We start from the raw sequence: 27,743 nt of genomic DNA on the forward strand, positions 1-27,743 counted from the left end.
TACGTTACACGTACCTTAATGAAGAATAGAGTTATTTGAAAGTTGATAGAGTGAATTAATAATTATTGATTATTTAGTATCTGTACATGTTATTGGACATTGACTCGGAAAATTATTATGTACGAGCGAATCGACCAGCGGTTCATGGACTGCAAAATAATTATAAACTAACACTACGTAAATTGTACGGCTGTTAATCACCGACTATTATGTTAATGAGTGTCTGTTAATCAACGAATCACACTGGAAGCAGATAATAGTCGAATGATTTGTTGCAGCTATTTGTACATACGTGCAGTGCACGATGCTTGAAAGTAAAAGTTCTAATCATTCTCGATGGAAAGTGATCGTGTCTGTAAGTGTTGCGTATCGTGATCTTTAAACTGCATGAATAGTATTAATTTAATACTGTCTGTTCCTCATGATGCTTTAACTATATATTTATTAATCTAAATCAGTCTTTCAAATTTGTTTCTATAACGCCAGAACTATCGACTTTAGGCCGAAGTGTAACATTAGTAGCAGAGAAATTGAAGAATTTATAATACAAGCTTTTATTTGTGTATCTTGAAAATCGTTCAAATCTTTAAAGACACACTAATTGTCTAAACATATAAAATTTCTATGGAAAATTATAAATTGGATATCGTTTGACCGTTATGGCAGTGTTGAATGATAACAATTTACGTATTTACGTAACAATTTCTGAAAGTTGCCATTAGATCTAGGAAATGAAAATTTGAAGAATAAAAGTATTGGACTTCCTGAATAGAGAGAGGAAACACTCGAAATTGAATAACACATCTCTGCAAAGGAATTCGACAATTCACAATTAAATAACCAAGTCGTAGATTCTGCGAGAGATATAACTGGGAAATTTGAAAGCAGAACAAAAAAGCATTCTCCTAATCTTTTTTTATTTATTTATTTATTTATTTACCTATTTATTAATTTTTTTATTTATTTATTTACCTATTTATTTATTTTTTATTTATTTATTTACCTATTTATTTATCCCCCGATTTATTTTTTTATTTATTTATTTACCTCTTATTTTTTATTTTTTATTTATTTATTTACCTTTTTTATTTTTTTATTTATTTATTTACCTATTTATTTGTCCCTTTATTTATTTACCTATTTATTAATTTTTTTATTTATTTATTTACCTATTTATTAATTTTTTTATTTATTTATTTACCTATTTATTAATTTTTTTATTTATTTATTTACCTATTTATTAATTTTTTTATTTATTTATTTACCTATTTATTAATTTTTTTATTTATTTATTTACCTATTTATTAATTTTTTTATTTATTTATTTACCTATTTATTTATCCCTCGGGGCTGAATAACATCTCCATTGAGAAAATTTCTCTATATCTTTCATAGGAACGAAACAGCTGGCAAATAAAACGAAACTGAATCGGGCAATGCGATATTCATTATCAAGGCCCAAAGGCAAATAACATCTTTATACGGTAATTTATGGCAAAAACGGGAAATCGTGATCCGTCACGCCAAGTTCCACCGGTTCGATACATTCAAGGATATTGCGCGGAATAAAGAAGTGTTTCTTGTTTTCTTTTTCTTTAATTTCGTCTTTGCCCATTGTATATTCGCAACTGAGAGAAATATTACACTTCGAAATGTATTTCGCGTGTGATCGGCAAGTCTAGTGAGGTGAAGAGGAGAAAGTGCAAAATGGAGAACGATCTTATCTCTCTCTTTCTTTCTCTTGACATATATTATTCTTTCTGAGTTGTGGTGCTTCTTGTCCAACTGTACTCGAGAATAATACAAACGTTTACGCGTTTGCGGGAAATTTAGAGATACAACGACAATTAGAAAAATATATATGAAACATCCAAGCTGTAATATTCCATGTTTGTTGTAATCACGTGATCATGTAAGTGTTTAAATTTAATATAATTTAATAAAATGAAGCTCGATTAGAGAAGAGAATTTCAATTCTGAATATTTCGCGCGTTTTCAATTTGTCCATGAAATATTGAACGAACAATGAAGAATTGAAGGAACGAAGTGTTAAATTTCGAGGAAAGAGTGCAACGCGAGTCGAATCGAAGAGAGAGGAAGGAAAACTTTCTCGTTACATCGCGAAATGTAATTAACACGCAAACTGCGCACGCCCAACAACACTATGATCCTATTATGAATCATCGATAAGCATCTTGACAGGAATCTCGGCTTGGAATTCTTCTGTCAGATAGAAGAACTTCATCGAGAATCGAAACATCGCGTGTGTCTGAACTGCCAGCTTAACATTTCCTGTCTACGAATCACACAAACAATATTATTTAAAATTTAGACCAGACATTTCTCAAAATGAAAATTCAATAAGATATCACTAAATCAGAATGCTTATATTGAAATATATTTTATGTACTGCTCACTTCTCTTTTTCCCATTTAACATTGCTGGTGTGAAAATTTTCCACCATACGATTATCATTATTTTTACGAGATACGAATTCAAAATTTATTTTAATTCGTGCAAAACGTTAAATTTCGTGTCGTTCTTTTTCTCTTTTTTTTATTTAACGTTGCAAGTATGGAAATTTTTGACTAAAAAATTGTTATTATTATACTATTATAATGTATAATTATATAATATATAATAATATGTAATTATAATATTTATATACAAATACATAATTATAATATATAATATATATATATAATTATATAATATAAAATAATAGATAATTGTAATATTTATACACAAATACATAATTATAATATTATAATATTAGATATATATAATTACATATAATAACATATAATAATAGATAACTATAATATTTATACACAAATACATAATTATAATATTATAATATATAATATATATAATTATATAATATATAATAATACATAATTACAATATTTATATACAAATACATAATTATAATATTATAATATATATAATTACATAATATATAATTATAATATTATAATATATATAATTACATAATATATAATTATAATATTATAATATATAATATATATATATATATTATTATTATTATTTTGCTTTAATTCTACGTTGTCTAAAAGGAATAAAATTCCATCGTACAAATCGCGAAACTAGAACGGACTATCGACCGATCGATCGATCGATCACGTCACGTTCAGTCGATGTCGTGGCGCGAAATTCATGGGCGGCCCCAGCCATATTTATTGAAAATCGTGCGAACAAGGTGACACACACACACACACACACGCGCGCGCGCATACTATGTACTGTAACAAGCATTTACTACGGTGATACTAGACAGGCTGGATGCCTGTGCAGCGTATTAATCGTTAAAAATTGTCGGCCTATCTCACGGTAGGATCGAAATGGTGGCGGCGCATGCGACCGTATTAACATACGGCATTAGGTATTCCGCATGCGAAGCAACCGGCGAGCTTTACTTGGATTTCTGCGGCAATTACACGCGCCTAATGGCCGCCACCTTCTTGCGGACAACGTCGACGCACAACGTGCGCGCGCGCTCCGAATTAACGTTATCCGACGATAAGGGGTTATATGCGAATTAACGAGCCATATACGACAGGCACACGACAGACACACACACACACACACGCACACACACACGCAAACACATACAACTGGGTTCTAAACTCGATTCGATACCGATTTCTGACAGTCTGGAATTTCGACTTGACTTGTGAGTGAGTAGAGTTGAGAATAAATATTGATAATTGAACGAAAAATGGAAATTGTGTACTTTTAGTAATGATTATTAACAATATTAGTTGAAGTTTATTTTATAAATGAATAGAAGATCGGTAGAAATTTATATTATGAATAATTAAATTTCATCTTCGAGATATGAAATAATTATTATTAATCGTCTATCTCTCTAATTTATGAATTAAAATGGTTATTATTAATGGTTATTATTAAAATGGTTATTATGAATTTAATTTATTATAATGAACAATTAAACAACGAGAGATTAATCCTAAATCTCATTCTAATATAATTGTTAATTTATGTAGGATTTAAAATTAATATAAAATAAAAGTAACGTTATTAAATAATAGAAACGTTTAAATTTACATATTTAATAATTCTAGGGGTGGAGTAAAGTGAAAGAAAATAAAAAGAAATATTTTAGAAGAGAGTTATAAAGTATTGTTGTATGTGTAACACCATAGATATTACAAATAAGACTGATTAACTAACCTCTGAATAATTATGGATTACGTATGCCAAAATCGAAGTTAATTTTTAGAGAATTAAATTGATCAATTTGGCTTCAACATTGGGAAAGTGAAGCTGAAGTAATGCTTCAAGATTGACCTTGTATATCTTTCGTGTGCTCGACGAGATTCTTTGTAAAAGATTCTCTTGAAACTTGCAAACTGTGGAAAATTGTTTGTTCTGAACGAACGAAATTATTGAACTGATAGATTTAATTATCGACTAATGGAGTCCTTCGAGAAGGTATTCGAATATTTTTGCAAACGTGAAAGTGACGGATAAATTTCTAAATTCAACTGAATTCTGATTATTCTGAATTGGAAGGTTGATTGTATAATCGTGCAGGTGCGGCGTAAATGATCTGCTGTTCAATTTGTAGCGACACGTTGAAAATACGGGCGGACGTTGCTGTCACAAACGAGCAACCATGCGAAAGTATGGCCGATCACGAGAAGAGACGACACACGAGGAGTCGACGCGTACTACATTTTCACGGTGAACGGAGACGGGAAATCGTGCTGATGACGTCGCGAGAATCACGCTTGCGTGAACGTCAACTTCCTTTAATTTGTTTCGCGCCGGTGTTCGAGGCGTAATAAGCACATTTCCTTTACAGGCGAGATGCAAGCCTTAAAAAAGTAATCGAAAACTCATTACAGTTGTTCGAGAGAAACGGATCAATTGTGGCCAGGAAAAATTTGGACGACTATATTGAAGAGAAAAGTTCGAGAAATGAAAGAAGCACGATGGATCGAAATACAATCGTACAAAAAAAAAATTAAATTACGTATTTTTATGTATTGGGATGAGATTCAAGCAATGAAGATTCATACGCAAGTCGAATTTCAATCTATACGTGAAATATTTAAGTAGAAGAATGATTGTTTGAAAAGAAAGCGAAAATTTGTAACCAAATAAGTTGCATTGAACTTATCAACGTATTATCACATCAATTTAAAAACGCTATTAATGAAGACTAACAATTAACAGAGTGAAATCAAGATATAGATTAAACGTCGAGATCAACTACGATAAACAATTAGATTTTCCAGATGATGAGTAATTGCTCATAGATCTTTTAATTTTACGTCGTCATTCCGAATCTATAATAAATATTCAACTATGAAATTTCAATCCATCACGAACGAATGTCGAATTCGTTTTATTTTGCTAAGAATGTTATTCTGAAAATAATATTCCTGAATTGTTAAAGATGCTCCGATAATGGTATCGTGTAATTAATGAATTAAAATTAAATGTTTGCTGAAATAGATCAGACGATTGGAACTTTGATCAATTTTCACCACACAAGTGCACTCTAATAGTATAGAGATATTTCACCTAAATAGTAGAGATATTTCACCTATTTCTCCAAAAATAATAGTATAGAGATATTTCACCTAAATAGTAGAAATATTTCACCTATTTCTCCAAAAATAATAAATTTTCACTCTACTCGATCGATTTGCTTTATTTTACTAAAAGTGACATTTTGAAAATAATATCTCTAAATTCTTAAAGATGCTCCGATAATGGTACGTGCAATTAATTAATCAAGATTAAATATTTGCTCAAATATTCAAACAAAGTTGAAACAAATTTAATTTAATTAAACGATTAATACACCACACAAGCAAAATCTAATGGTAGAAATATTTCACCTATTTCTCCAAAAATAATAAATTTTCACTCTACTCGAGCGATTTGCTTTATTTTGCTAAAAGTGACATTTTGAAAATAATATTCCTGAATTCTTAAAGATGCTCCGATAATGGTACGTGCAATTAATTAATCAAGATTAAATATTTGCTCAAATATTCAAACAAAGTTGAAACAAATTTAATTTAATTAAACGATTAATACACCACACAAGCAAAATCTAATGGTAGAAATATTTCACCTATTTCTCCAAAAATAATAAATTTTCACTCTACTCGAGCGATTTGCTTTATTTTGCTAAAAGTGACATTTTGAAAATAATATTCCTGAATTCTTAAAGATGCTCCGATAATGGTACGTGCAATTAATTAATCAAGATTAAATATTTGCTCAAATATTCAAACAAAGTTGAAACAAATTTAATTTAATTAGCACAAGCACACTCTAATAGTAGAAATATATCACCTATTTCTCCAAAAACAATAAATTTTTACTCTACTCGATCGATTTGCTTTATTTTGCTAAAAGTGACATTTTGAAAATAATATCTCTAAATTCTTAAAGATGCTCCGACAATGGTACGTGCAATTAATTAATCAAGATCAAATATTCAAACAAAGTTGATTTAATTTAATTAAACGATTAATACACCACACAAGCACACTCTAACAGCAGAGAAATATTTCGCCTATTCCTTCAAAAATAATAAACTTTTACTCTACTCGCTATCCAAACTTTACCAACAGACCATCGTCACTCGACGAAGAATACCACAGTGAACGATGGAGGAAATTCTACTCGAAATTTCTCATACGCGAAGAGAGCGCTGTTGAAAATGTAACAACGCTCGTGGTTAATTACACGCCGATCGCGAAACAATAAAACCGAAGCCGGGCGCGCGTCTAGTGTAACTTAAACGTTATCATAAAAGCCTATCTAATGGAACTGTTTCCACGGATCGCGATCAAAATAGTGGTATGATCGCGATTAAGAGGCGAAGAATTTTCCCCTGGGTACGTTGTCCCGAACACTGGCGCGGCCACGTTTTTGCAAATGCAAAACGAGACGCACGAGTATAATACGGCACGATGAGGTGCAGCGAAAGTAACTGAGCTATTATACCGCTGAGTATATAAGGCTCAGTCTAGAAAACGAGGCGGTTCAGTCGGTGGTTACACGCCACGTCAAAACATACGCGAACTCGACGATGAATATCAAGGTAAGCTCGACTCTGAATCCGCAGTTTGTGCTCGGTTTCAGTTTCAGTAGAAAGTGTGAATGGGAATACGGTTGATTAGCCGAGTGATCATTTCAATTGAAACGAATCACTTTGCTTTGAAGTAAAGTTCGGAGCTAGATGATTAAACATTACTATGAAATTTTCACGTTGAGTCACTTTCTTTTTTTCATTGAGAATTAATAGAAAATTCGACAAGCTTCGACGACTTGGAAACTATTTTCAGCGTTTCCACGTACACGGCGAGAAAGGAAATTTTCATCCGATTTCTGAGAGGGGATCTTTGTATAAAACGAAATATATAGAGTGTTACGAACTTTCTTCAGGATCAAAGATCAACGAAGAAACTAACATCCAAATCATTTTAATTTATCATTCCCTGTTATGTCTTGGATGATCTGTTGCTTGCGAGAAAAATATTTTAAAATCTTCATTAAATATTTTAAAATCTTCGGTCACTATTTTTAACTGAGAAATTACAACGAGAGCCTATCAATCACCTAAATTTCAATTACCCAACACAGACACACAGACGCGAACTACCTAATTTCCAATCGAATCGCAAATTAGCTCATCCCAACTTTCACTCGCAGTTGGTCATCGTCCTGGTGGCATTGGCCGCGCAAGCGAGTTACGCGACGAACGACAAATCAGCGGAGGATGCCGCGTCGTCTAACACCTCGCCTGTAGCCGATTCTCCCGAGAAGAAGACGGAGAAACGTGGTTTGCACGGCAGTTACGGCGACTTTGGCGGTGGCGGAGGTGACCTGGGCGGAGGTGGTTACGATCATCACGAGCACGTGAAGGCGGTGACGGTGGTGAAGAAGGTCCCTGTTCCGTACGAGGTGACCAAGCACGTGCCCTATCTAGTGGAGAAACACGTCCCGTACGAGGTGAAGGTCGGCGTTCCCCAGCCGTACACCGTGGAGAAGCACGTACCTTACCCGGTAAAGGTGTTCGTGAAGGTGCCTGTGCACGTGCCACAGCCGTACACCGTGGAGAAGAAAGTCCCTTACGAAGTCAAGGTACCGGTGGACAAACCGTACGAGGTAAAGGTGTTGGTGCCACAGCCGTACACCGTGGAGAAGCACATACCGGTGCCAGTTAAGGTGCCTGTGCCGCAGCCTTACACCGTCGAGAAGCACGTGCCTTACCCAGTGAAGGTCAAAGTTCCGGTGCCACAGCCGTACCCAGTCGAGAAGCCGGTGCCGTACGAGGTTAAGGTACCAGTGGACAAACCGTACCCGGTCACTGTGCCCAAACCGTACCCAGTCACCGTCGAGAAACCGTATCCAGTGCCGGTGGACAAGCCGGTGCCCTACGAGGTCAAGGTACCAGTGGACAAGCCGTACCCCGTGCCAGTAGAGAAACCGTATCCTGTACCTATCAAGGTACCGGTCCCTCAACCGTATCACGTGGAGAAACCGGTACCAGTCCCGGTCCCAAAGCCTGTACCATATCCCGTCAAGGTACCCGTAGACAAACCGTACATCGTCGAGAAGGAAGTACATGTACCGGTGGAGAAAGAGGTGCCGGTACCAGTGAAGGTGCCTGTGGCAGTACCGATTCACGAAAGTCACGGTGGTGGCGGCGGTGGAGGCTACGAAGATTTTTCTGGCTACGGCGGAGACAGCGGCATATCGTACTCTCATCATCGTTGATTCCTCCCGGCGATCGAGACGCTTTCTTCGACGCGTTGAGGTTCTTCGTATACGCGCTGCTCGACCTGTGGGCGATCGTCTCTGTCGCTTCGCGGATCTGACAATCGAGGAAGCGAGCCGTCGATGAAATTTCACGTTTCGATTCGTAGTATATGTCTTTCCTTTTTTTTTTTCTTTTTTGGAGGAAGGAATAAAAAGGTATCGCGAGTTGTCTCGCGTGGGGGGAGGGGGGGGGGCGAGACGGGGTCTTCAGCCTCTTGTAGCCTAGTGCTTCTCTCAAGCGTAACGTGTCTTTCAGATTTTTTTATGTAACTTAGGAGGATGCTCGTGTTCACTGAACGATATTAGCGATTTCTTCGTGACAGCCTCCCCTTCCGATTGATTCGCGTGTGATTAACATCACGCTTTATGTAGTTTGACTCGAAGGGATGAACTTCGGGGAGAGATAATGAAATTTTCCCCTCTTTTTCACTAGAGATGATCTTGAATTTTTAATATCTTGCCAATTGAAAGAGAACCAATATTTTCAAATAACAATAACCAACGTTTTCCAACTTTAAAAAAAGTTTTCTTAAACTTGCAATATTCAAGGAGATGATTTAGTATGAAATGGATCTTGTTTGAATGTCTAAAAAATTTTTAATGAAGAAGAAACGTATACCTACCTAAATGGCCTCGTTCGATCACAGAATTTTATGGGGAATCATCAGTTGAAATTAGTGTAAAAATTTATCAGTTGTTCCAAAGAAAGCACTAACATTGACGGCGTTTGAGCGAACTTTACAAGCAATAAGTTAATCGACGTGAAACAAAACGCTGCCGCGCGAAAATTGCAATTTCGCCGCAGTGAAACACTTTTGTACCTAATTTAAGTTAAGAGCGAGATAGAGTGTCTTTTTGTATCAAAGATTTATAATAAATACCCGTCTGTCATCTAACACGATCGAATGTTATTTGCCTCCTTTTTATGCGAGTTTTTCAGTTTCTATCTATTTCCCATTGGAAGTGTATTACCAATTTTCACTTTCTACCGTGGCTCGGTAAAATTTAACGAACCTGATTCAAGCATCCTTTGTTTGCAATCTAATGTAACTACACATAATGGAGAATTTAAAATGACTACTTAATTACGTAACTGCATCATATGACGAAATTTACAACACCGTCCAATTAATTTTCTTCCCCAAAATCAATCTCTCTGCATTTAATAAAATCACACTGTACGTCATTAAAAAGATAAATGTTACTCTTCTTTAAAAAATCAAGAAGAACGTCGCGTAACGTTTGATGGAACATTCGAATACGACACGACGTTCTCTCTCATAATTTACGCGTCTAGACGGGAGAAGCTAAGTTAAAAAAAAAAGTTGGCGATAACGAGCGGACGCTTTCTCGATCCGTGACGATTCACTGCCGGAAATCTCGTCCCCGCGGCAAGTTTCACTTTTGCAAAATTTCCCTTTTCACGCCACCATCCCACGCGACCAGCCAAACGAACAAACACACTGTAAATAGAAGAGAGAAAGATCGAGCGAGATGGAACGTATTGTTACATAGACGTTTCTTTCGCTCGACGAAAGAGCAGAAAAAAAAATGATACGTCGTTGAAGAAGTGCCGTATATTATTTTCACGAAAGTATTATTAAGACCTTAAAAATGATTTTAAAATTAATTACAACTCTGCAATCTCTCAATTCTGCGAAGAAACCTTATTCCTACAATATAATTTTGGTATTTATTAAATTTCTATTTCAATAATTTCTAATTTTACATAATTAAAATTTAATATAATATAAATTTAATGAGAGTAAAAATTTAAATAATTTAAATAATAAAAATTTAATATAAATTAGTATTTATTAAATTTCTATTTCAATCATTTCTAATTTTAATTATACATAATTAAAATTTGATATAATAAATTTAATGAAAGTAAAAATTTAAATAATTTAAATAATAAAAATTTAATATAATTTTGGTACTTATTAAATTTCTATTTCAATAATTTAAATAATAAAAATTTAATATTATTTTGGTATTTATTAAATTTCTATTTCAATCATTTCTAATTTTAATTATACATAATTAAAATTTGATATAATAAATTTAATAAAAGTAAAAATTTAAATAATTTAAATAATAAAAATTTAATATAATTTTGGTACTTATTAAACTTCTGTTTCAATAATTTCTAATTTAATAATCTTTAATCAATATTTATTTAATCTCTATTTTAATAATTTCGAAACTTTGAAAACTGATTTCCCAGGGAACGAAAGGGAACAAAAAAATCCAGGAAAAGTACCTACTATAGAACTTCGGTAAAATTAATTTAAACTTGGAATTCAATTAAAATTAATTTCACAGACGCGAGAAACACGTTTCATCGATAATCGGTGATAAATAACTAATTCCATTCGAACAGACATTAAAACAGTTACGACCGGTTATAGAGTCTTGAGAAATCGCCGGATACAAAGAGGACAAAAGGGGGGGGGGGGGGGGGGGAAACAGACGAAACGACGTTCAGAAGCCACTTCCGGGCGCACTTTCGATCCCGAGTAAATCTTAATCGTTTTGCGATGCAATTAAAGAGACTTATGTATATATACGTATATATACATGTGTGTTTAAGAAAGCATTACTTTCTCCGTGGCTGCTGCGCCAGTCATACGGATATATTCCTCTGGTTTCGATCCACGCGCGTACGCGCGTATATAGAAACGTCGCTGAGTTTTCTTCGAATCTGATACCAATCGTGGTTTCCATGGAACGTAGAGTTCTCTTTCTTTGCTCTCAGTATGCATCGATGATTCTTTAGTGAACTATAATAATTAGAAAATCAGAGTACTCGTCGACGTTCCTTTCGTTAAAATATCGCTTAGGTTACTGCACGACGGGCGATATTCAAAGAGAAAATTGAAAATATGAAATATATTTCTATGAAAATTCTTCAATCAACTGGATTTCTTAAAAATATTTAAATATTTCTTATATATTATTTTAAAAGTATAATATTTTTAAATATTTAAATATTTACGTCGATATTTTTAATTACAGAAATAGATGAAAATATTTAAATATTTACATCTATATTTTCAATTATAGAAATAGATGAAAATATTTAAATATTTACATTTACACCTATAATTTTTCAATAAATCAGCTGGATTTCTTAAAACTTCTATCACTAAATAACAAATTTAGCTTCACTATAAATTGTTTTAAAGCGATAAAAAAAAAAAAAAGAAAAAGAATCAAACAGAAAAGTAGAGAATTTCGGTTTTCTGCCACGCGCGTGTGGCAAAGATAAATAGAAGATTCAACGTTCGAACAACGAGCGATAAATAATAGGCTGCGCCAGTTCTCCGGAATGGCTGACGACGGCGTCGTCAGCGATTGTTCCTTCTCTCCGGCGTTATGTAAAAAGTTATGCCGCCACGGGAACTGGCTAACAATTACAAGGAATACATAACCGTATATGAAAGTGTGCGGCAAGCCGGTCTTCTTAGATAGGCGGACGAGCGGCGAACTTTTGTGAAAGTGAAAAAAATCGCGACGATTCTACCATGCGTGAATTATAGCTGGCTGGCCATCGGCTTCTTCCTACATCGGGATCCCGGCGTGCGCTTCCGGTTTTCTACCGACGCTTCGGTAATAGGAGGAAAGTGCCTTCGTTCTTTTTTTTTCTCTTTTTCTTTTTTGCCTCGACGTTAGTTAGGTTCCTTTCGAAGTTTCACGTCTCAATTGCCATTAACAAAATAAAATTGAAAAAAGTTGTATTGACTTTGTTCGTCATTTCTTTTCTGCATTGCTGTCACTCTCTTGATTAAACTGTGCTTCGGTATTTTGTTACAGAACACGTCGATGAATTGAAGTCATTAGATTTGACGCGATTGAGGCGAACAGTTCCACGCAACGTTTGAGCATCCAGTTTATATACATATATATAAAATATACAGTATATATATATATATTTAATATAGAATATATGTAATATATAGTATTATATATAGTACTATATATATAAACTGGATTATATTACTGTATATTATATATATATTTATAGTACTATATATATATAATATACAGTAATATAATCCAGTTTATATATATATAGTACGTTTATCTAAGATTTTCGTGTATCACTACACCATAATTATCTAAATGCAATGACATTGACATTTTTTTCTTATCTTACCGGCCATTTTGATATCGTTCGTTTATTAGACAAAGACACGTTTACAGAAGATAAAATGTATATAATTTTCGTCATAATTATTTCTGCGTTGTGGTAAAAGGGGATGCGCCAAATAACCATCTTCAGCTTGAAGGCAACTCTTATTTGCCTAACGTTGCGTAAGGACAATTCCAAAAAAGGAAGAACTGCGAGGAACAAAGTTAAACGTGCAACACGTTTACACAAACATTCTCATTGTTCTCTGCATGTCTCGTTAGAGAAGGTTGCAAAAGATCCTGATCCACTTTATCAAATTGCAGGAATTGTAGTAAAACTGTGTGATACATTCCCACAATTATTAAAGAACTAACCAGGCATCTGTAATTATTCCAACTTCAACAGTAAAATCAACTCGAGTACGAGCGGATTCCCAATTCGATCGTGAATCAAGTTTCCAATTAAAGGCTCCCACTGTAGACAGGTAGCTAGGCAATCAACACGGTAGAACAAAAACTAGGAAAACACTTCGTTATTCGAAACTAACTTATATCATCCGATCTTACTTCGCGTTGCTCAAACCATCGTTGATATCTTTTTTTTTTCTTTTTTTGCAAGAGGAAAAAACTGCGAGAAAGACGTACGCCATATCGGCAGTCGGCGACACGGTCGTTTACGAATCCTATATTTATTTCAGTAGAACAGAGTACCGTAGTTTCTCGAGTGAATTGCAGTGAAAGCAACAGCGTGTTACGAACGGTGCTGCTTTCGGCGAAGAACGATCGTCGAACCGTGATTGTTTAGACTCGCTCTGTATCCACACGTTAACAAGCACAAATAAAATCTCTGTCCTCCCGTCACGTCCGATTTCAACTCCCGTTCACGACTCTCCACTCTACCGCTGTGTCGCGATGGTTTCGTTTGATGAAAGATTGAAAAAAGGATCTCGCGGCTATCAAGAGAACACAGAGAAATAACGTCAGTCCTGTATATACCGGAAGCAACCGTCTCGAGACGGCGGGCTCACTCTCACTTGGGCAGAATCAACTGGCGGCTCGTTCCTGAAAAACGCATGCGAGCGAAATTTGTTCGTTGTTTTTTTTTTATCGATGACCGCGCTCGAACGCGGTTAATGAATGTTTCACGTAGTGTCGTTTGTTTAACCGCAGTGAGAATCACGATATATATATATATATTTCACAGACGGTAGAAAGTGCGGAGCGGCATTTAAACAGAAGGTAGTCTTCTAAACGACAAACGAGAGAAGATCATTGATTGAAGAAAAGTTTACACTCGATTGCTCTTGTTGGAAAATTGCGAGAATGAGTGTTTTATCCGATTCACTAATAGAGACTGTGTGCAAGAAACTCACGTTCAAATTCAAATTCTACGCGGATGAAATACCTCGGTGAACTGACTTGTATATCCACGAAGACAATCTCCAAAGATCAAAGACGCCGCCTAAAAACCAAAACACCCCTCGCAGAAAAAGAAAAGAACGCATTTCAAAGGAAACACGTTTCAAAAAAATATGCTTTTCGAGCAACAAAGATCGACAAAGATTCGGCCAATCCAGGCGACGTCCATTGTGTCGGTGGAAATTGAAACAGGACAATGTTCTCCAAACTCCGTGGACAACGGGGAGAAGGGGATGGAAGTTTGGAACCGATGAAAGGAGAATATCCAGGAGTTTCCGTGACGGGGAGATCTGAATCGCGTAAATTCAGAGGCTGAAAGCCATTATCGAGTTTCCCCCGCGGCGTCCGCGTTGCTCGCAGGTTCGTTGGTTCGTGGAGGCCACCGGGGGAGGTTGCAGCCCCTTTTATCCAATGCCGCGGGTGTCGGGGGCGCGACTGTGAAGCGAAGGCAATTATCGTAGCGAAACTTGAACGTTGCCGGCTTCGAGGCTAGCCGACGACGAGACCGAACTCCGGTGCCGGGAGTGGAGTGTTTGGCGTCTGATACGACGGGTCAGGTCCCGGGGGATTCTCAGCGACTCAGCACGGGACTATCCCGCCGCTCTCATCGCGCAGTTAATTACGGAGTCCTTCTCGTTCTCCTTCTACTCCATTTCCCTTAGTTCGCCGAGCCTTTCCACACTCCATTTCCCTTCGCTCCTTGGGCAACCCGTATCCGCCGGCTTCGAAAGCCTCCGTTGACCTCTCTGTATCTTCCTTGCTCCGATTTTCCTCGTATGAACTGAAGTGCGCAAGTGTTCAATTGACTTTAAAATCGATGTAGATGGCGTAGACGGTTTTTCTTTTTTCTATTTTTTTTTTTTTTTTTTTTTTTTTTTTTTTTTTTTTTTAGGGAGAAATGATGTTCCGTTTTCTTACTGGAAACTGGAAATAGTTTCGTTGCTGGTTTCTACTTTATTCAATCAGTCGAGTGTTTTCACTGAAAATTTTTTCCCCAAGCTTAGGTCTGGCGAATAATTTCCTATACTACTGTAGAGTTTTATTTCTTGTGGTTGATATGAATAATTGTTTGAATAATCGAACCGTGTATGTTAATGTTTGGAATGTACGAATATTATTAATAATATATACCAATGTTAATTTATTTCCTTTTCTGTATGAAGTTTTCTTGGACTAACTTTCTATATTATTGTCAGTCTTTATTGAACTAAAATAAATTTGATGCTTCGATGCATCTTGTGTTCCTGTACACCTCACTAAAGAAACTAAATATTTAAGTAGAAGTAATTATATACAGATCTTCACATTTTCAAACAAACGAATTAAACCTTCTTTCGCCAAATATTACAAATCTACATTCTTCATCGAATCAAGACAAAAAGTCAAGATACTTAATGAGTACATATCTATTCGATTGAATTCTCAAGTTTCCAACATCTAAAACACTGAATGCAATTCGAATATCTTCATTCTCAAAATTCGCAGTTCAAAATCTGAGTTTTCGGTCATTTACTTCATTCAGTAACATTTAGGGATAAAAAAGAAAAAAAAAAAAAAAAAAAAAAACAAGAAAAGTGGAAATGCAACACTTCTAAATGGAAGTTGAGAAACACACAGGTGCATATGCGTGGGCGCGTGCGCGCGCGTGTAAGTGGCTTCAACAATCAGCGGACGACAGAGGATCCCCCATGGGAATCCGAGCGAGCGAATCGTAGCGGGATTGAACGCTTGAAATGGAATAATATCCAATAATCTGGCAGCTGAGAGAACGGGATAAAAAGGGACGTTTTATCGGAACATCGCAGTAACCGAGCGAGTTCCCGAACCATTTCCGGCTTGGCTCGCTTTCTGTCTGTCCCCCGGCAACCGGGCGAAATTAATTATTGATTTCGGATACAGGCATTCACAGGCCCAGTGAGCTTTTAATCGAAAACGGACCATCCGTCTCGTTCGTTTCCGTTCGACGTGAATTCAACGATTCGCTCTAGGAGAGTCCGTGTTACGCCATCATCGCGACTCTTCTTTCAACGACACAACTACTTCAAAGATAAAACAAAAGCACAGAGAGCAAGACTTGTTTATCTCTTTCTTTTTTTCGTCCCTTTCTTCTGACATTCCCTCCTCTTTTATTTAATTCCATATAATATATCTGATTATATTTTTCGAGCAAATAAATGTTAAAAATTGCGAGATTCTACGAGTTGCATTGTGAATATTTCGTTTCAATTAAATTATAAAATAAGTAAACTCTGAGTTTACTTTGAACTCTATTATTAATAAACACTGTTATATTTAATAAAAGATGAAAATTTTCTAAATTCTAGATTTATGTAGCGATGTATTGGAAATTGTATTGATTGTAATTAAATTCAACGGAATTCGCTGCAAGTCGTTTGTTGAAAATGAATACGGTACATGCAGCACCTGCATCTATGCAACCGATATTACTGATGCAAGAATGCAAGACGAGGTATCTATCTCGAGGTTTAAAGATAATTCACGAGTATATAATTCATAATATAAAACTTGGGCCAAATAATTTGGAAAAATAATGCATATTATGAAGAAAAAGTATTAACGTGTAAACGTAAATATCCAACTCGAAAATTAAAATGAAACTTTTGTGCATTGAGATATAAAATAATACGAGCACAAACACATTTAAAATAGATCTATTTAAAATAGAAGTGATGACTAAGAATTATAAAAATAATTTATTATGTGTTACCTTGTTAAGGGTAGAAAAACAATTGTAGGATAGGAGGTACAAACTGCAATATACATGCTGTGACTTTTTTTTATCCAAGAGTGGATACAGATGGAAAGGATGGAAGCGGACTGGAGGTATTGGATTTCGATCGCACTGAATCTTCTCTTGATAACGGCAAATTCTCAATTAACTAAATTAAAAGGTAAAAAAATGTATGAATTATTTTGTTACGTGAAAACAAATTTGAAGATGTTTAAATTAATGTTAGAACTATTAAAACTTAATTAGATGTTAATATATGAATAAATGCACAGACACAAAAATAATTAGAAAATGGTATCAAGGATTATTTGATAGAACATAAAGATATAACATATAATTTACTATTTTTGAATCTGATTTGAAAAAAAAAGTGAAAATACAAAATTGTTTATCGTGTAGAAATTCCATATCGTTTAAATTAAAAATGTATGTGTAATTTGCAGATATACAATATTTGCATAGCACACATCTGTTGCTTATAAATGTATGTATTCATGTCAATAAATTTAACATGTCTTAAATGCTCTAAATTTTAAGCAATATCTTTAATCACCTCCTGTAATTCGGCTTTCGTAAACATATGGAATAATTTCTCTGGCGTCATTGTCATTACTTCTATATTATTATCACTCAATTTCTCTTCCATAACTTGCTTCAATATAACCAAAGCAGCTTTTATTGCTTCTTTAAGTGTCATAGACTGTAACGATATTGTAAACCATTATAAAAATATTCATTAAAAATATTTATTATTACGAAAAACTGATTTTTTACCTTATGATAAACTTCTTGAAGGTTCTGTTGTGCACCCTCACTACCAGACCCAATAGCTTTAGCATCAAATTGTACAAAAGTACCAGAAGGATCCATATGATACAACTGAGGCCCTTTCTCATCAATACCAGCAAATAACATTGCTACACCAAATGGTCTCGACATAGCACTACCATCATCGTCGCTATCTCCAAATTGTATAGCTAAGTTAGATACAGCTTGTGCTGTTGATTCCACAGACATTTTCTCATTGTAGACAAACCAATGATTTTGACATTCTACTCTAGCACGATCAATCATAGTCCTAGAGTCAGCTATTAAGCCTGATGCTGCGCATCCAATATGTTTGTCAATTTCTACAATTTTTTCTACAGTTGTGGGTTCCATTAAACTGGAAGTGATACGTTTTTCCACAACTAATACCACACCCTCCGATGTCGCAATTCCAATGGCAGTGGAACCAAGTTTTATAGCTTCTATGGCATATTCAACTTGGAATAATCTTCCCTCTGGAGAGAAGGTATTGACACCATGATCGTATTCGGAACGTGTTAGAAACATCTGAAAACAAAATAGATACATTGTTAAGATTCATGTTCACATAAAATACAAACACTTACATTGAAACTTTGAGGTTATGACTTGACAAATTTAGTAACAACATATTTAATATTATTTTAACAATAACGTGCATAAAAAATACGTTTCAAAAATAATTAAAACAAGTGTATTATTCCTTAGTTAATTCAATAATGATTGTAATAACGAGAGAAGGCCTAAATAGAAAGAGGTTACCTCGGAATGACATAGCAAAACCAATGGATTAAACTTACATGGATATAAAAACTAGCACATATTAAGTGTTTTTTAAAGTTAATTATTGCTTGAAAATTAAAAAGACTTACTTTTGAGATACTTTCAAAATTTCAGTAGAAATTGCTTAATAATAATTTTAAGCCGATAGTCACAAACGCTAGTCACGAAGGGACTTGAATCTAATGGCGGGGATAAATACAGATACGTATGTTTAACTTTCAGAACCCCGAGTCTAAAGTAGAATTTATTCCTAACTTCAGACTGTAGAAATATTTTTGAAATGAAAATAATTGAAATTGATTATATCTATCATTAAATTATATAGTCATACTACAAAAATTATAACGTTGATAACAAGAATTTTTTAATAACATTAATAAATAATAATTTGATATGATTCACTAGTTTATACAATGTTAATCAAAATATATTCATATATTAATCTACTATTAATCAGTATAACTATTAATTAATTCTAGATTACTTTCAATTCTTTTAATTCAAGATTACTTTCTATTCTTTTTTGCCGTGATTAACTTTATTAAACTTACGTATTAAACTTTTGTGTACATATATGGTTTAAAAATGGCTCCTGTAACATTCTTATTTGAGGTTATATCATGGGATTATTTTATACAATATACATAAGATTTCCATTTCTTTTTAAGTTTTTAATAAAATAAATAACGCTATAAATAAAAATGGACAAAATGAATAATAGAGATGTTAATTTACTACATAAATTTAAATCTGCTTTTGCTGAAAAGGATTGGAATGAATTACTAAATCTTCTTAACCCAAAAATGTTTAAACCTTTTGACTCAAAGTATGATTTGTCAAATAACATGATATAATATATAATATAATAATAAATAATTCATATACAATTAGTATAACAACGATTGAAAAATTTCAGGGAATTGGTTCCTTTACCAATTTTAGCAAAAATAGCACAAATTCTTACAACAGAAAATTCTGATGTTCCAAACAGTGTAAAAATTGCTTGCTTAAAATGTCTTGGAAATTCTTGTTTTAATAATTATATGCATAAAGAATATGTTTTAACTAACATTGAAAAAGGAACATACAGTCACGAGTTGTATTCCAGTCTAGCGAATAATGAAAATTTAGAAGAGATGAGAAGTTTTAATCCTTATCCATTTGATTCTTACTTTCCTTATGAAGGAGTGATAGAATGGACATTAAGGTTTATTATAACTTCTAAAACTGACAAGGATTTATTAAATGAGAAATTAGAAATTTTGAGATTAAGTATTCAGTTCCTATGTAATCTGTTTACATTTGCATTTAAAGATAATAACTATCCAGACCAATGTGATATACCACAATATTTATACGATAGTAATTTAAAAGATATAATAATGTAAGTATTATTAATACGTTACTATATTTCTATCTTACTATGTTGAAATATTTTCTAATACATTTTTTTATTTCCTTACAGAGCTATGACACATTCTGAACATGTACCAATTGTTAGAGCTTCATGTGCATTTATACACAATGCTTTAAAAGAATTTGAAGGAGAAACTTTCTTGGAAGAAGAAATGAAACTTTTATGTTCGCAGTTATTGAGACCATCTAAAGAAGGTTTTGAAAGTGCAAAGGAAGCTCTTATGCTTTTATTATGTGAAAAAGACATGCTACAGTGTACATACAGTAATATGACTAATGAAAATAAATTATGTTTATTGGAAATAATTTATAATGAACTCTCAGATATAACGTACAAATCTGAAAATGAACATATGTTTACAAAAGAGACGATTGAATTTTTAATTGAAAGATTTTGTAGACGAAGTGACTTAATTTTGAAAACAGTAGATATGTGTTTAGATGAAATAGAATCTACAGAAATTATTATTCTTCTTGATATTCTTGGAGTCATAACTTCAAGATCATGTGAAGAATTCAGTTCTCTCAAGGGTCATAAAAGCTTGCTTATTAACTGCATTTGTAAGTACACTTCTTTGTGTTATAACTATTTTGGAGTATAAAAATATTTAACACTGTATTTTTCACAGATTTATTACAGTCTATTCAAATAATTGGAAAACAATCAGATAATTATTTTACACCACTGCAAAAGCTGAGTGATGTAGCTTCAGCAATACAAGGAATAAGGAATAGTGATTCAAAACCATGTTCAAGTAGCGATGAAAATAAATTAAATACAACAATGACTGACCTGCAAAATCATCCTACATTTGGTTTTAAAGCTGGTTTAATAAGGATTATTGGAAACATGTGCTATAGAAATAAGGAATGTCAAGATCTTGTAAGTATTAAATTTTTGTTCCCGAATAATATTTCAAACAAAATATTTGTTACCAACTGTCGGTAATATAATCTACCACAGACGAGGTCTCACGTCCTTGGAAAGTAGCGCCTACAATCCCGTACGGAAGTAACTGCAACTATGTCATGTATTAGAGAATAACTGCGATAATTTACCCCATACATCGAATAAACGAAAAAGACCAAAGTTTCTTTTTTTTATTAGTTATCGATTTAATAATTTTTAAAGCGATCTCGTTTATCTTTCGGATTCTAACCTTCAACCCTGATCGTTCATTTATCACGTGTACCCGCGTACAAAGACTTTTTGCGCCATAGATCATCCTCTGACGCACGAAACAAAAAACAATAAAAGACAATGAAGCGCAGGATAGAGTGTAAGTGAATGTTACAAACCTTACGTTCGAAACGGGCCTCCGGTTGCTCGGTTTTTATTTAACTCCTTTATGCGTACACGGGCTTTCGAGCGATCATTATTGCTTTTTATTGATTTCATCTCTCTGGCGCGCTAGAGACGAGGCACAAAAGAAATGAAAACGTATCCCGCGCGGCGCGTACTGTTCACCGAACAAAGGAAAATTAAGTATCCTGTCCGAGTCGAAGACGCGGCAATTTAACCAGCATCGGATATCGCGTTAATATATTAGCAAGTTCGAAGCCATGGCCGCTCTTTTACTGCGTTCGAATCGTTTTATCTCGGTGCACGCATGCGCACCACACAGGAGCGTGCATGCGAAGGAGACCTCGACTCCTTTCTTTTTTTTTTTTCCTTCACTTTTTATTATTCATTTTTCTTTTTATCCTTATTCCTTCTGTATCTGTATCTGTTTGTTATGGTTTGAACGGTTGGAGAGGTGTCGAAGGCGATCGTGTTCTTAAATTTCGTTCTGTAAACACGGTGTTTCGATCCCTCTTCCGAGCAATTTTCAAATGTGTGTATCCTCGTCGCGATTGGTCGTAAAATTATGTGACGTTTTCCCGTCGTTATGCCGTTAATATATAACCCGGTGATGGTTTCGGGCAATTTCTTTGAAATGCGCGCGGTTCGTGGTAGAAGATTTATATAAGTGTACAGATAAGTGTGTACCTGTTTACGATGATCGTCGCGGGATGCTTCTTGAGTTGCGTTTGAAGAGAAAAAAAGAATTTTCTCGCGGAGCCGTTCTTCGTACGTCAGCTTCAATTTTCAACGATGGCCCGAGCTGTATGAAGTTAGGTGCTCGTCGATAAAATGTATCGCCGTTCCGACATGCGATTCAATTACGTTCCATTCGATTTTCAATGGCGGTTCATTTTTTACGAATGAGAGAGTGTCCGTGAACGCGGCCTGTAACGCACTCGGTCCGTGCAAAAATAATATTTTTTTTATGTCTGTGCGAATGGCGAATGCGATAAATCAAACTCCACGTCGCTGCTATAAAAATAAATTAACGCTCGTGGTGCTATGACGATGTAATACATTTTTGGTAACGTATCTTATCCTTTTACGGCGCGTTGCGGAGGCGTTTATTCGAGTTCAAAGAGAAAATTGCAAGATAAAATCATATAAATTCAAGTTTGAAGCTTGAAGTTAATAGACATCGTTACGATAGATCTTCCTTTCGATCATGCATCGCAATTTTCTTTTTCACTATCTCAACGTTCGTAATGAAGTAGACCATAACCTAACTCTTTTTTTTTTTTCTTCTTTTTAAACATTTCTAACTCTTTCTGTCTTTAATCGTAACTCCTTCATTTCGAAGATCGAGTCAAACATTCGTTTACGCAGTATATAGCATTTGCAATAATTCAGAAATATCCAAATGGACACATACTCGTGTACGATTTGCAAATTTACGCGACGTGCCGCCGTTTTTTATGCGCGACATCATAAGCAGGTTCACTCACACGTGTTTTTCAACGACGTTGAATGTTTTCAGCTTCGTGAAACGAACGCCGTGCCTCTGCTTCTGGACTGCTGCAATATAGACGCGAGAAATCCGCGTAAGTAATCCAGGCTCGTCCCTTTCGAGCTTCGCAGTTCTTTCGCTTATTGTGACTCGCGTGAATCTTCAATGATAACCGCGACACGTTAATTAATGCCCGTGTTAAATTTTACACGCGCAGTTATAATGCAATGGACGATCCTCGCGCTGCGTAATTTATGCGAGGATAATCCGGCGAATCAAGAGATCATACGGAATTGCAGCAGAGTCGGCGTCGTGGAGAGCAGCGTGCTGCGGGAAATGGGTGTCACGCTGCACGAGGACGAGGACGGAAAGAAAATTGGAATCGTGCCCTTGCCGGGCGAACGAAAATAACGATCTTTATCGGAGATCTTTTCAGTGGAGCCTCTTTGGCGAAGTTTTCATTGATTGGCTTGAAAAAAAAGAAAAAAACGAGGTATGATTAATAAAGAGTATATGGCGATTCTATTTTTGATGTCTTGGGATATTATTGAATTTGATATTTGTTTTGTTTGCTTTGTTTTGGATTCTTTTGTCTGAAATTTGACTTTGGTATCGTTATTGTTTTTATATCGATTTTGGTAACTCGTGTTGTTAGAATTTTGAATGAAGTTTGGTGGATTCGAATTTTTGTACCAAGTTTTGCAACGCTGGTAATATGGTACCAAGAATTTTCGTTTCCAATCTTAATTGTACCAAATCCTATCGAGTTGCAACAAAAAGAACATGAAATTTCTCCATTTTTATATCCCATAAAACTCACAACTCCTATTTTATTGATTTCCACCTTCTGTCAATAAACTAGCATATTTTTAATAACTTTTGCTTCCCCGTTTTATATAAAAATATCATTAAACAAACAACCGTGCGAATTTAAAGAGAAAAGTACTGGGAAAGAGTAGACTAAACATAGTGGCAGTGATGAACTTGATCTCCAACGGTACATTTGATTCAGTTTCAAATTGGAGGGACAGCGATCGCGACGATCGCTTTCTAAAATCTGGATAGATCGTACAGATGCCAGAATCACGCGTCTCGTGTTAATTATATTACTATTTAGCGTGTGTACCGATAGCTCACTCGTATGTGATATCGGTGATCTCTTTATCGGGAGTTAGACCGCAATAATTACTCGAGAGTTAGGCGGACTGCGAACGTATCTTTCGTGGCGTGTGTCGACCGTAAAATAAGCCTACAATTATAGTACATGATAGGTACCATTACATGAAATATGATATCGTATTGCGTAAAGAGGCATTATATCTGCATTCGCGGCCGGCTGATTTACGATACAATAAAAGCTGCTACAGGGTTCACGGTCTATTAGTAGTTACTAATGCAGTTGTACAACTGCACGTCTGCATCTGTCATTGTGCAAATTCGTTTAGAAACGAACGTTTATTTGCCATCGTTGAATATTGACGAGGTCTTGCCATTGTTCAAGTTTATTATCGACTTTCATTGGCATAATGAAAATAGAAATGTTTGGGCTCGAGTCCTGTTGCGATTCGTTTACGTATATGTCTTATCATTCATCGTTCGGAGATATTCACTACATCTTTTTTTTCTATTATTAATTCGTTGATATTTTTGTAAGAGAGTTATAATGAAATTGAGACTACTGCTACTACAGCCATAAATTTAAAGCTTATTTCTCTGTAACTGAACATTCGATATTATTTATGGTCTTTTTACGGTCATGAATATCTTGATTAACGTGATTTCTCGGTAGGGATCATTAATTATCGATCTTTTGCCCATACATTATTATATTTCGTACGTAAATTAATAAAATTTACATCTTATATAAAATACGATACCGATGGAAGGGCGAGATTTCTGCGTAAATTAAAACTAGATAATATTTTGATCACGATGCTGGAGATTATTTATTTTTTTTTATTTTTTTTTTTGAGAGAGAATTTAAATAAGATTATAAATCAGAAAAATTTTACGAATAGACAAGTTTTTAAATTTGACAAATTTAACAAACTCTCTACGATTGTTACAAGTAAAAGATTTTTTTCCCATTATTACTATTTCAAACGACACAGCGCGCTTGTAATTTTACTTACTTACTGTTACTCTAAATTATTGTACAACAATTTTTCCACCTGCTAGACAACAATTTTTCTTCACTTTCCAATTCAATAAACAGTGGAATTTCTCTTTCAACTCTGAAATACCACCAGCGTCGCTCTAACATCGAGAACCGTACATTTTTCAGATACGAATAGAAATCGACGGGTAATTAGATTGATATCGCGATCGAAATCCGTTCAACGTGAGTCACTGTTGTGTAAACGTTTTACAAAATATAATGATAGGTTTCTATCAATACACACGGACGTGATTCACGACCTAATCGACTCTAACCAAGTGTTCGCTGATTTATGGTCTATTGTGCATAAAGAACTGCACCGCATTCTTTCATTTTCCCGTTTCGTTATTATTCATTATCGTGGTGCTGAACATATGTTGTTTAACTTATTCGAATGATTTAAGTTACCGTGGAAGAGGAATTGGAAAAGATAGCATGTACACATGTCGACAGATCTCGCAGAAAAGTATATTATACGAACGATCACAGTGGGAAATCATAAAATTTATAAATGGGAGATCTCGTGTTCAATAAAAATTGCTCTTTTCGTTTCGTCGAACAATGAGTTTCAAAGAGTTGGGAGAACACTCGTGGAAGCAGGTTGCCCGCGCACGAACCGCGGGAGATTGCTTTTAATTTAAATATCAAGCGATGGTGGACGATTAATCTCGAGCGGATATAATGGCTAGCAATTAACGTGAAATTTATCAGCTAATTATACGCGGGGGTTAATCGCATCGAGATAATGATTCCTTTATAAAGCGAAACGACGAGAGGGACCAAAAAAAGAAAAAAAGTAGATAGAGTAAAGAGATAAGAGTAAAAACTTGCATCCTGATGCAAGTTTTCGTAGAATTTCAATAAAATTACCTATTCAACTACGTGCTTCAACTACCAGCGTTTAGACAAAAAATAAGTATTTAGCAATTTGCTGGAAGATTGAAAACAGATTATGAAAGAAATACCCAATGACTTGACATTAAAGACACTATATCCTGATATCTGAGTCAAAATGATTCATTGACACCTTACACAATGAAAAATATGCAGAGCGAAGTAGAAAATTGTGAAGATAAATGACAAAAATAAAATTTCTATATTTTCAATATATTTTCGTGCATTGCTCTGCATATTGCAATGCCTGAGGTGTGCTTGAAGACTTGAATACACAACGTTGAAAACACAACAAAAAGCAAAGGAATCTTTCGTTGAAGACAAGTTTTTAATGTCTTCTGATGAGAGGTTCGACGACGTAATATTCATTTTACATGTAATTAGAATCTCTATCTGGAATGCATAAAATAAGTACTCGTATAATATGGTATCTGATTTCAACCAGAAATATCGTATCGACCAGCCGGACAATTTTTTGTTCAGCATCGTTGCTGATTAATATTCATAGGTTCTGATGGCCGATGCGTGAAAGCACGCCGAACCTCGAGCTTCTCGTTCGATTGATATTTGGATCGTTCAAACGGCGAAAACTCCTCAGTGTCAAAATTCTGAAATTTGGCGCGGAAGCATAAAGTGACGTTAAACGCAAGGAAGTTGTACAATTACTCTTGATAATAATTTTTTTTTTCAATTCTCTACACCAGCGCAGTTAATTCCCTGATGAAATTGAAAACATTGAATTGCGCGGTTGGGCATGTAAATTGCTCTTGTCTGGATGATTCGCGATTCAATTAGTTGGCCTGACCGGAAATCGAGTGGAACGCGAGAAACACAAGCGGCGCAGGCAGCGTGTAAACAAGCGGAAAAGTAAATCGGCTAGCATATATTAATAGTGGCGGCGAATTGAAGCCTATGTCGGCGCCTAATAAGTCGTGGATCCCCTTTTAAACGATCCTTGCCTCGAACGGACCTGTGCGCCTACGCGAAACTTCTCTCTGAAAGAGAGCCGACAGGCCAATATATTTCCCGTATGCATTTGCGTATATCGATCGTGTACAAAAGAGTTACGTCGTTATACTTAATTGCGTGTCGATGTTAACAAAGACGAATTCATGATGAGAAAAGCAGAAGTTTACATGGCGCTGGTTCAACATTCTTTCATTATAAAAATAAAATACCTAGAATTGAACTAGAAATTGATTTACACATACCGGCAATTCACGGTTTAGTTCATTCAGATTAAGTAACATTATTACAAATGAGATTATGCATAATATTAATAATAATACACAAGTAGTACCTGCTTAATCTAAGCTTGACCTACTATTTAGAATTACAAAGGTAGGATTGCCTGTGTTCAGATTTGATATAGCGTTGTCGGTTAACAGCTTCATCTTGTAATGAAATTATTGTATAGAAAGATATTGAGTTTAAAAGAACCTACGTATAGTGAGTAAACTAAAGTAAACTCGCAAAAATTCACAACTCCCTTCTGTCTCTGCCAAAGTTCCAATAAAAATTCACGATTCTCCCTCAAACCAATAAAAACCTAATGCGAGAGCAATTCTCATCTCAAGGAGAAATGAATCATCGAGAAATTCCGTAAAGAAAAAAAGAGGGGGGGGGGGAGAATTCGTTTCCCGATTTCGCGAGAAGAACGAAGAAGAACTTTCTGTTACGCGGCGCGACGAGTGGGTCCATCGAGGGCCGACGATCGCGGCTCCGCTTCTGCTTAAAGTTTCAAGCGACGGTTCCA

At 34.9% G+C, this 27,743-nt stretch overlaps 3 protein-coding genes across 5 annotated transcripts; 2 read left to right on the top strand and 1 right to left on the bottom strand.

Moving 5' to 3' along the window:
- Positions 1–7,043: 7,043 nt before the first annotated feature.
- On the top strand, positions 7,044–9,728 carry LOC122532062 (repetitive proline-rich cell wall protein 2-like). Its single transcript, XM_043660493.1, has 2 exons — positions 7,044–7,111; positions 7,723–9,728. The coding sequence occupies exons 1-2, from the start codon at positions 7,100–7,102 to the stop codon at positions 8,788–8,790; spliced, it is 1,080 nt and encodes a 359-aa protein (XP_043516428.1). The 5' UTR covers positions 7,044–7,099; the 3' UTR covers positions 8,791–9,728.
- Positions 9,729–17,041: 7,313 nt separating this feature from the next.
- On the bottom strand, positions 17,042–18,965 carry LOC122532049 (proteasome subunit alpha type-5). Of its 2 annotated transcripts, XM_043660469.1 has the most exons (4): positions 18,817–18,965; positions 17,912–18,472; positions 17,691–17,837; positions 17,042–17,285 (listed from the first exon to the last, which is right to left on the bottom strand). In XM_043660469.1, exons 2-4 carry the CDS (start codon positions 18,470–18,472, stop codon positions 17,184–17,186), a joined length of 810 nt encoding a protein of 269 aa, XP_043516404.1. In that variant the 5' UTR covers positions 18,817–18,965; the 3' UTR covers positions 17,042–17,183. The 2 variants fall into 2 exon arrangements, with proteins under 2 accessions (XP_043516404.1, XP_043516405.1); XM_043660470.1 differs by lacking the exon at positions 17,042–17,285 and having other exon boundaries at positions 17,550–17,837.
- Positions 18,966–19,292: 327 nt separating this feature from the next.
- On the top strand, positions 19,293–23,460 carry LOC122532042 (ataxin-10). Of its 2 annotated transcripts, none has more exons than XM_043660464.1 (6): positions 19,293–19,553; positions 19,644–20,111; positions 20,193–20,704; positions 20,773–21,026; positions 22,966–23,029; positions 23,235–23,460. In XM_043660464.1, exons 1-6 carry the CDS (start codon positions 19,429–19,431, stop codon positions 23,432–23,434), a joined length of 1,623 nt encoding a protein of 540 aa, XP_043516399.1. In that variant the 5' UTR covers positions 19,293–19,428; the 3' UTR covers positions 23,435–23,460. The 2 variants fall into 2 exon arrangements, with proteins under 2 accessions (XP_043516399.1, XP_043516400.1); XM_043660465.1 differs by having other exon boundaries at positions 19,296–19,553; positions 23,153–23,460.
- Positions 23,461–27,743: the final 4,283 nt, after the last annotated feature.

Source organism: Frieseomelitta varia, unplaced genomic scaffold (assembly GCF_011392965.1).
Source record: "Frieseomelitta varia isolate USP_RPSP 00005682 unplaced genomic scaffold, Fvar_1.2 scaffold_433, whole genome shotgun sequence".
In the NCBI taxonomy this organism is placed as follows: Eukaryota; Metazoa; Arthropoda; class Insecta; order Hymenoptera; family Apidae; genus Frieseomelitta; species Frieseomelitta varia.

What these genes read in the sequence shown, in the direction of transcription:
- LOC122532049 (XM_043660469.1), bottom strand. Translation starts at nt 18,472, where the DNA reads ATGTTTCTAACACGTTCCGAATACGATCATGGTGTCAATACCTTCTCT. An exon ending in TTCAAGAAGTTTATCATAAG is followed by an intron (nt 17,838 to 17,911) that starts GTAAAAAATCAG and finishes ATATCGTTACAG; the next exon opens with TCTATGACACTTAAAGAAGC. An exon ending in CGAAAGCCGAATTACAGGAG is followed by an intron (nt 17,286 to 17,690) that starts GTGATTAAAGAT and finishes CTTTTAATTTAG; the next exon opens with TTAATTGAGAATTTGCCGTT.
- LOC122532042 (XM_043660464.1), top strand. Translation starts at nt 19,429, where the DNA reads ATGGACAAAATGAATAATAGAGATGTTAATTTACTACATAAATTTAAA. An exon ending in TTTAAACCTTTTGACTCAAA is followed by an intron (nt 19,554 to 19,643) that starts GTATGATTTGTC and finishes GAAAAATTTCAG; the next exon opens with GGAATTGGTTCCTTTACCAA. An exon ending in AATTTAAAAGATATAATAAT is followed by an intron (nt 20,112 to 20,192) that starts GTAAGTATTATT and finishes ATTTCCTTACAG; the next exon opens with AGCTATGACACATTCTGAAC.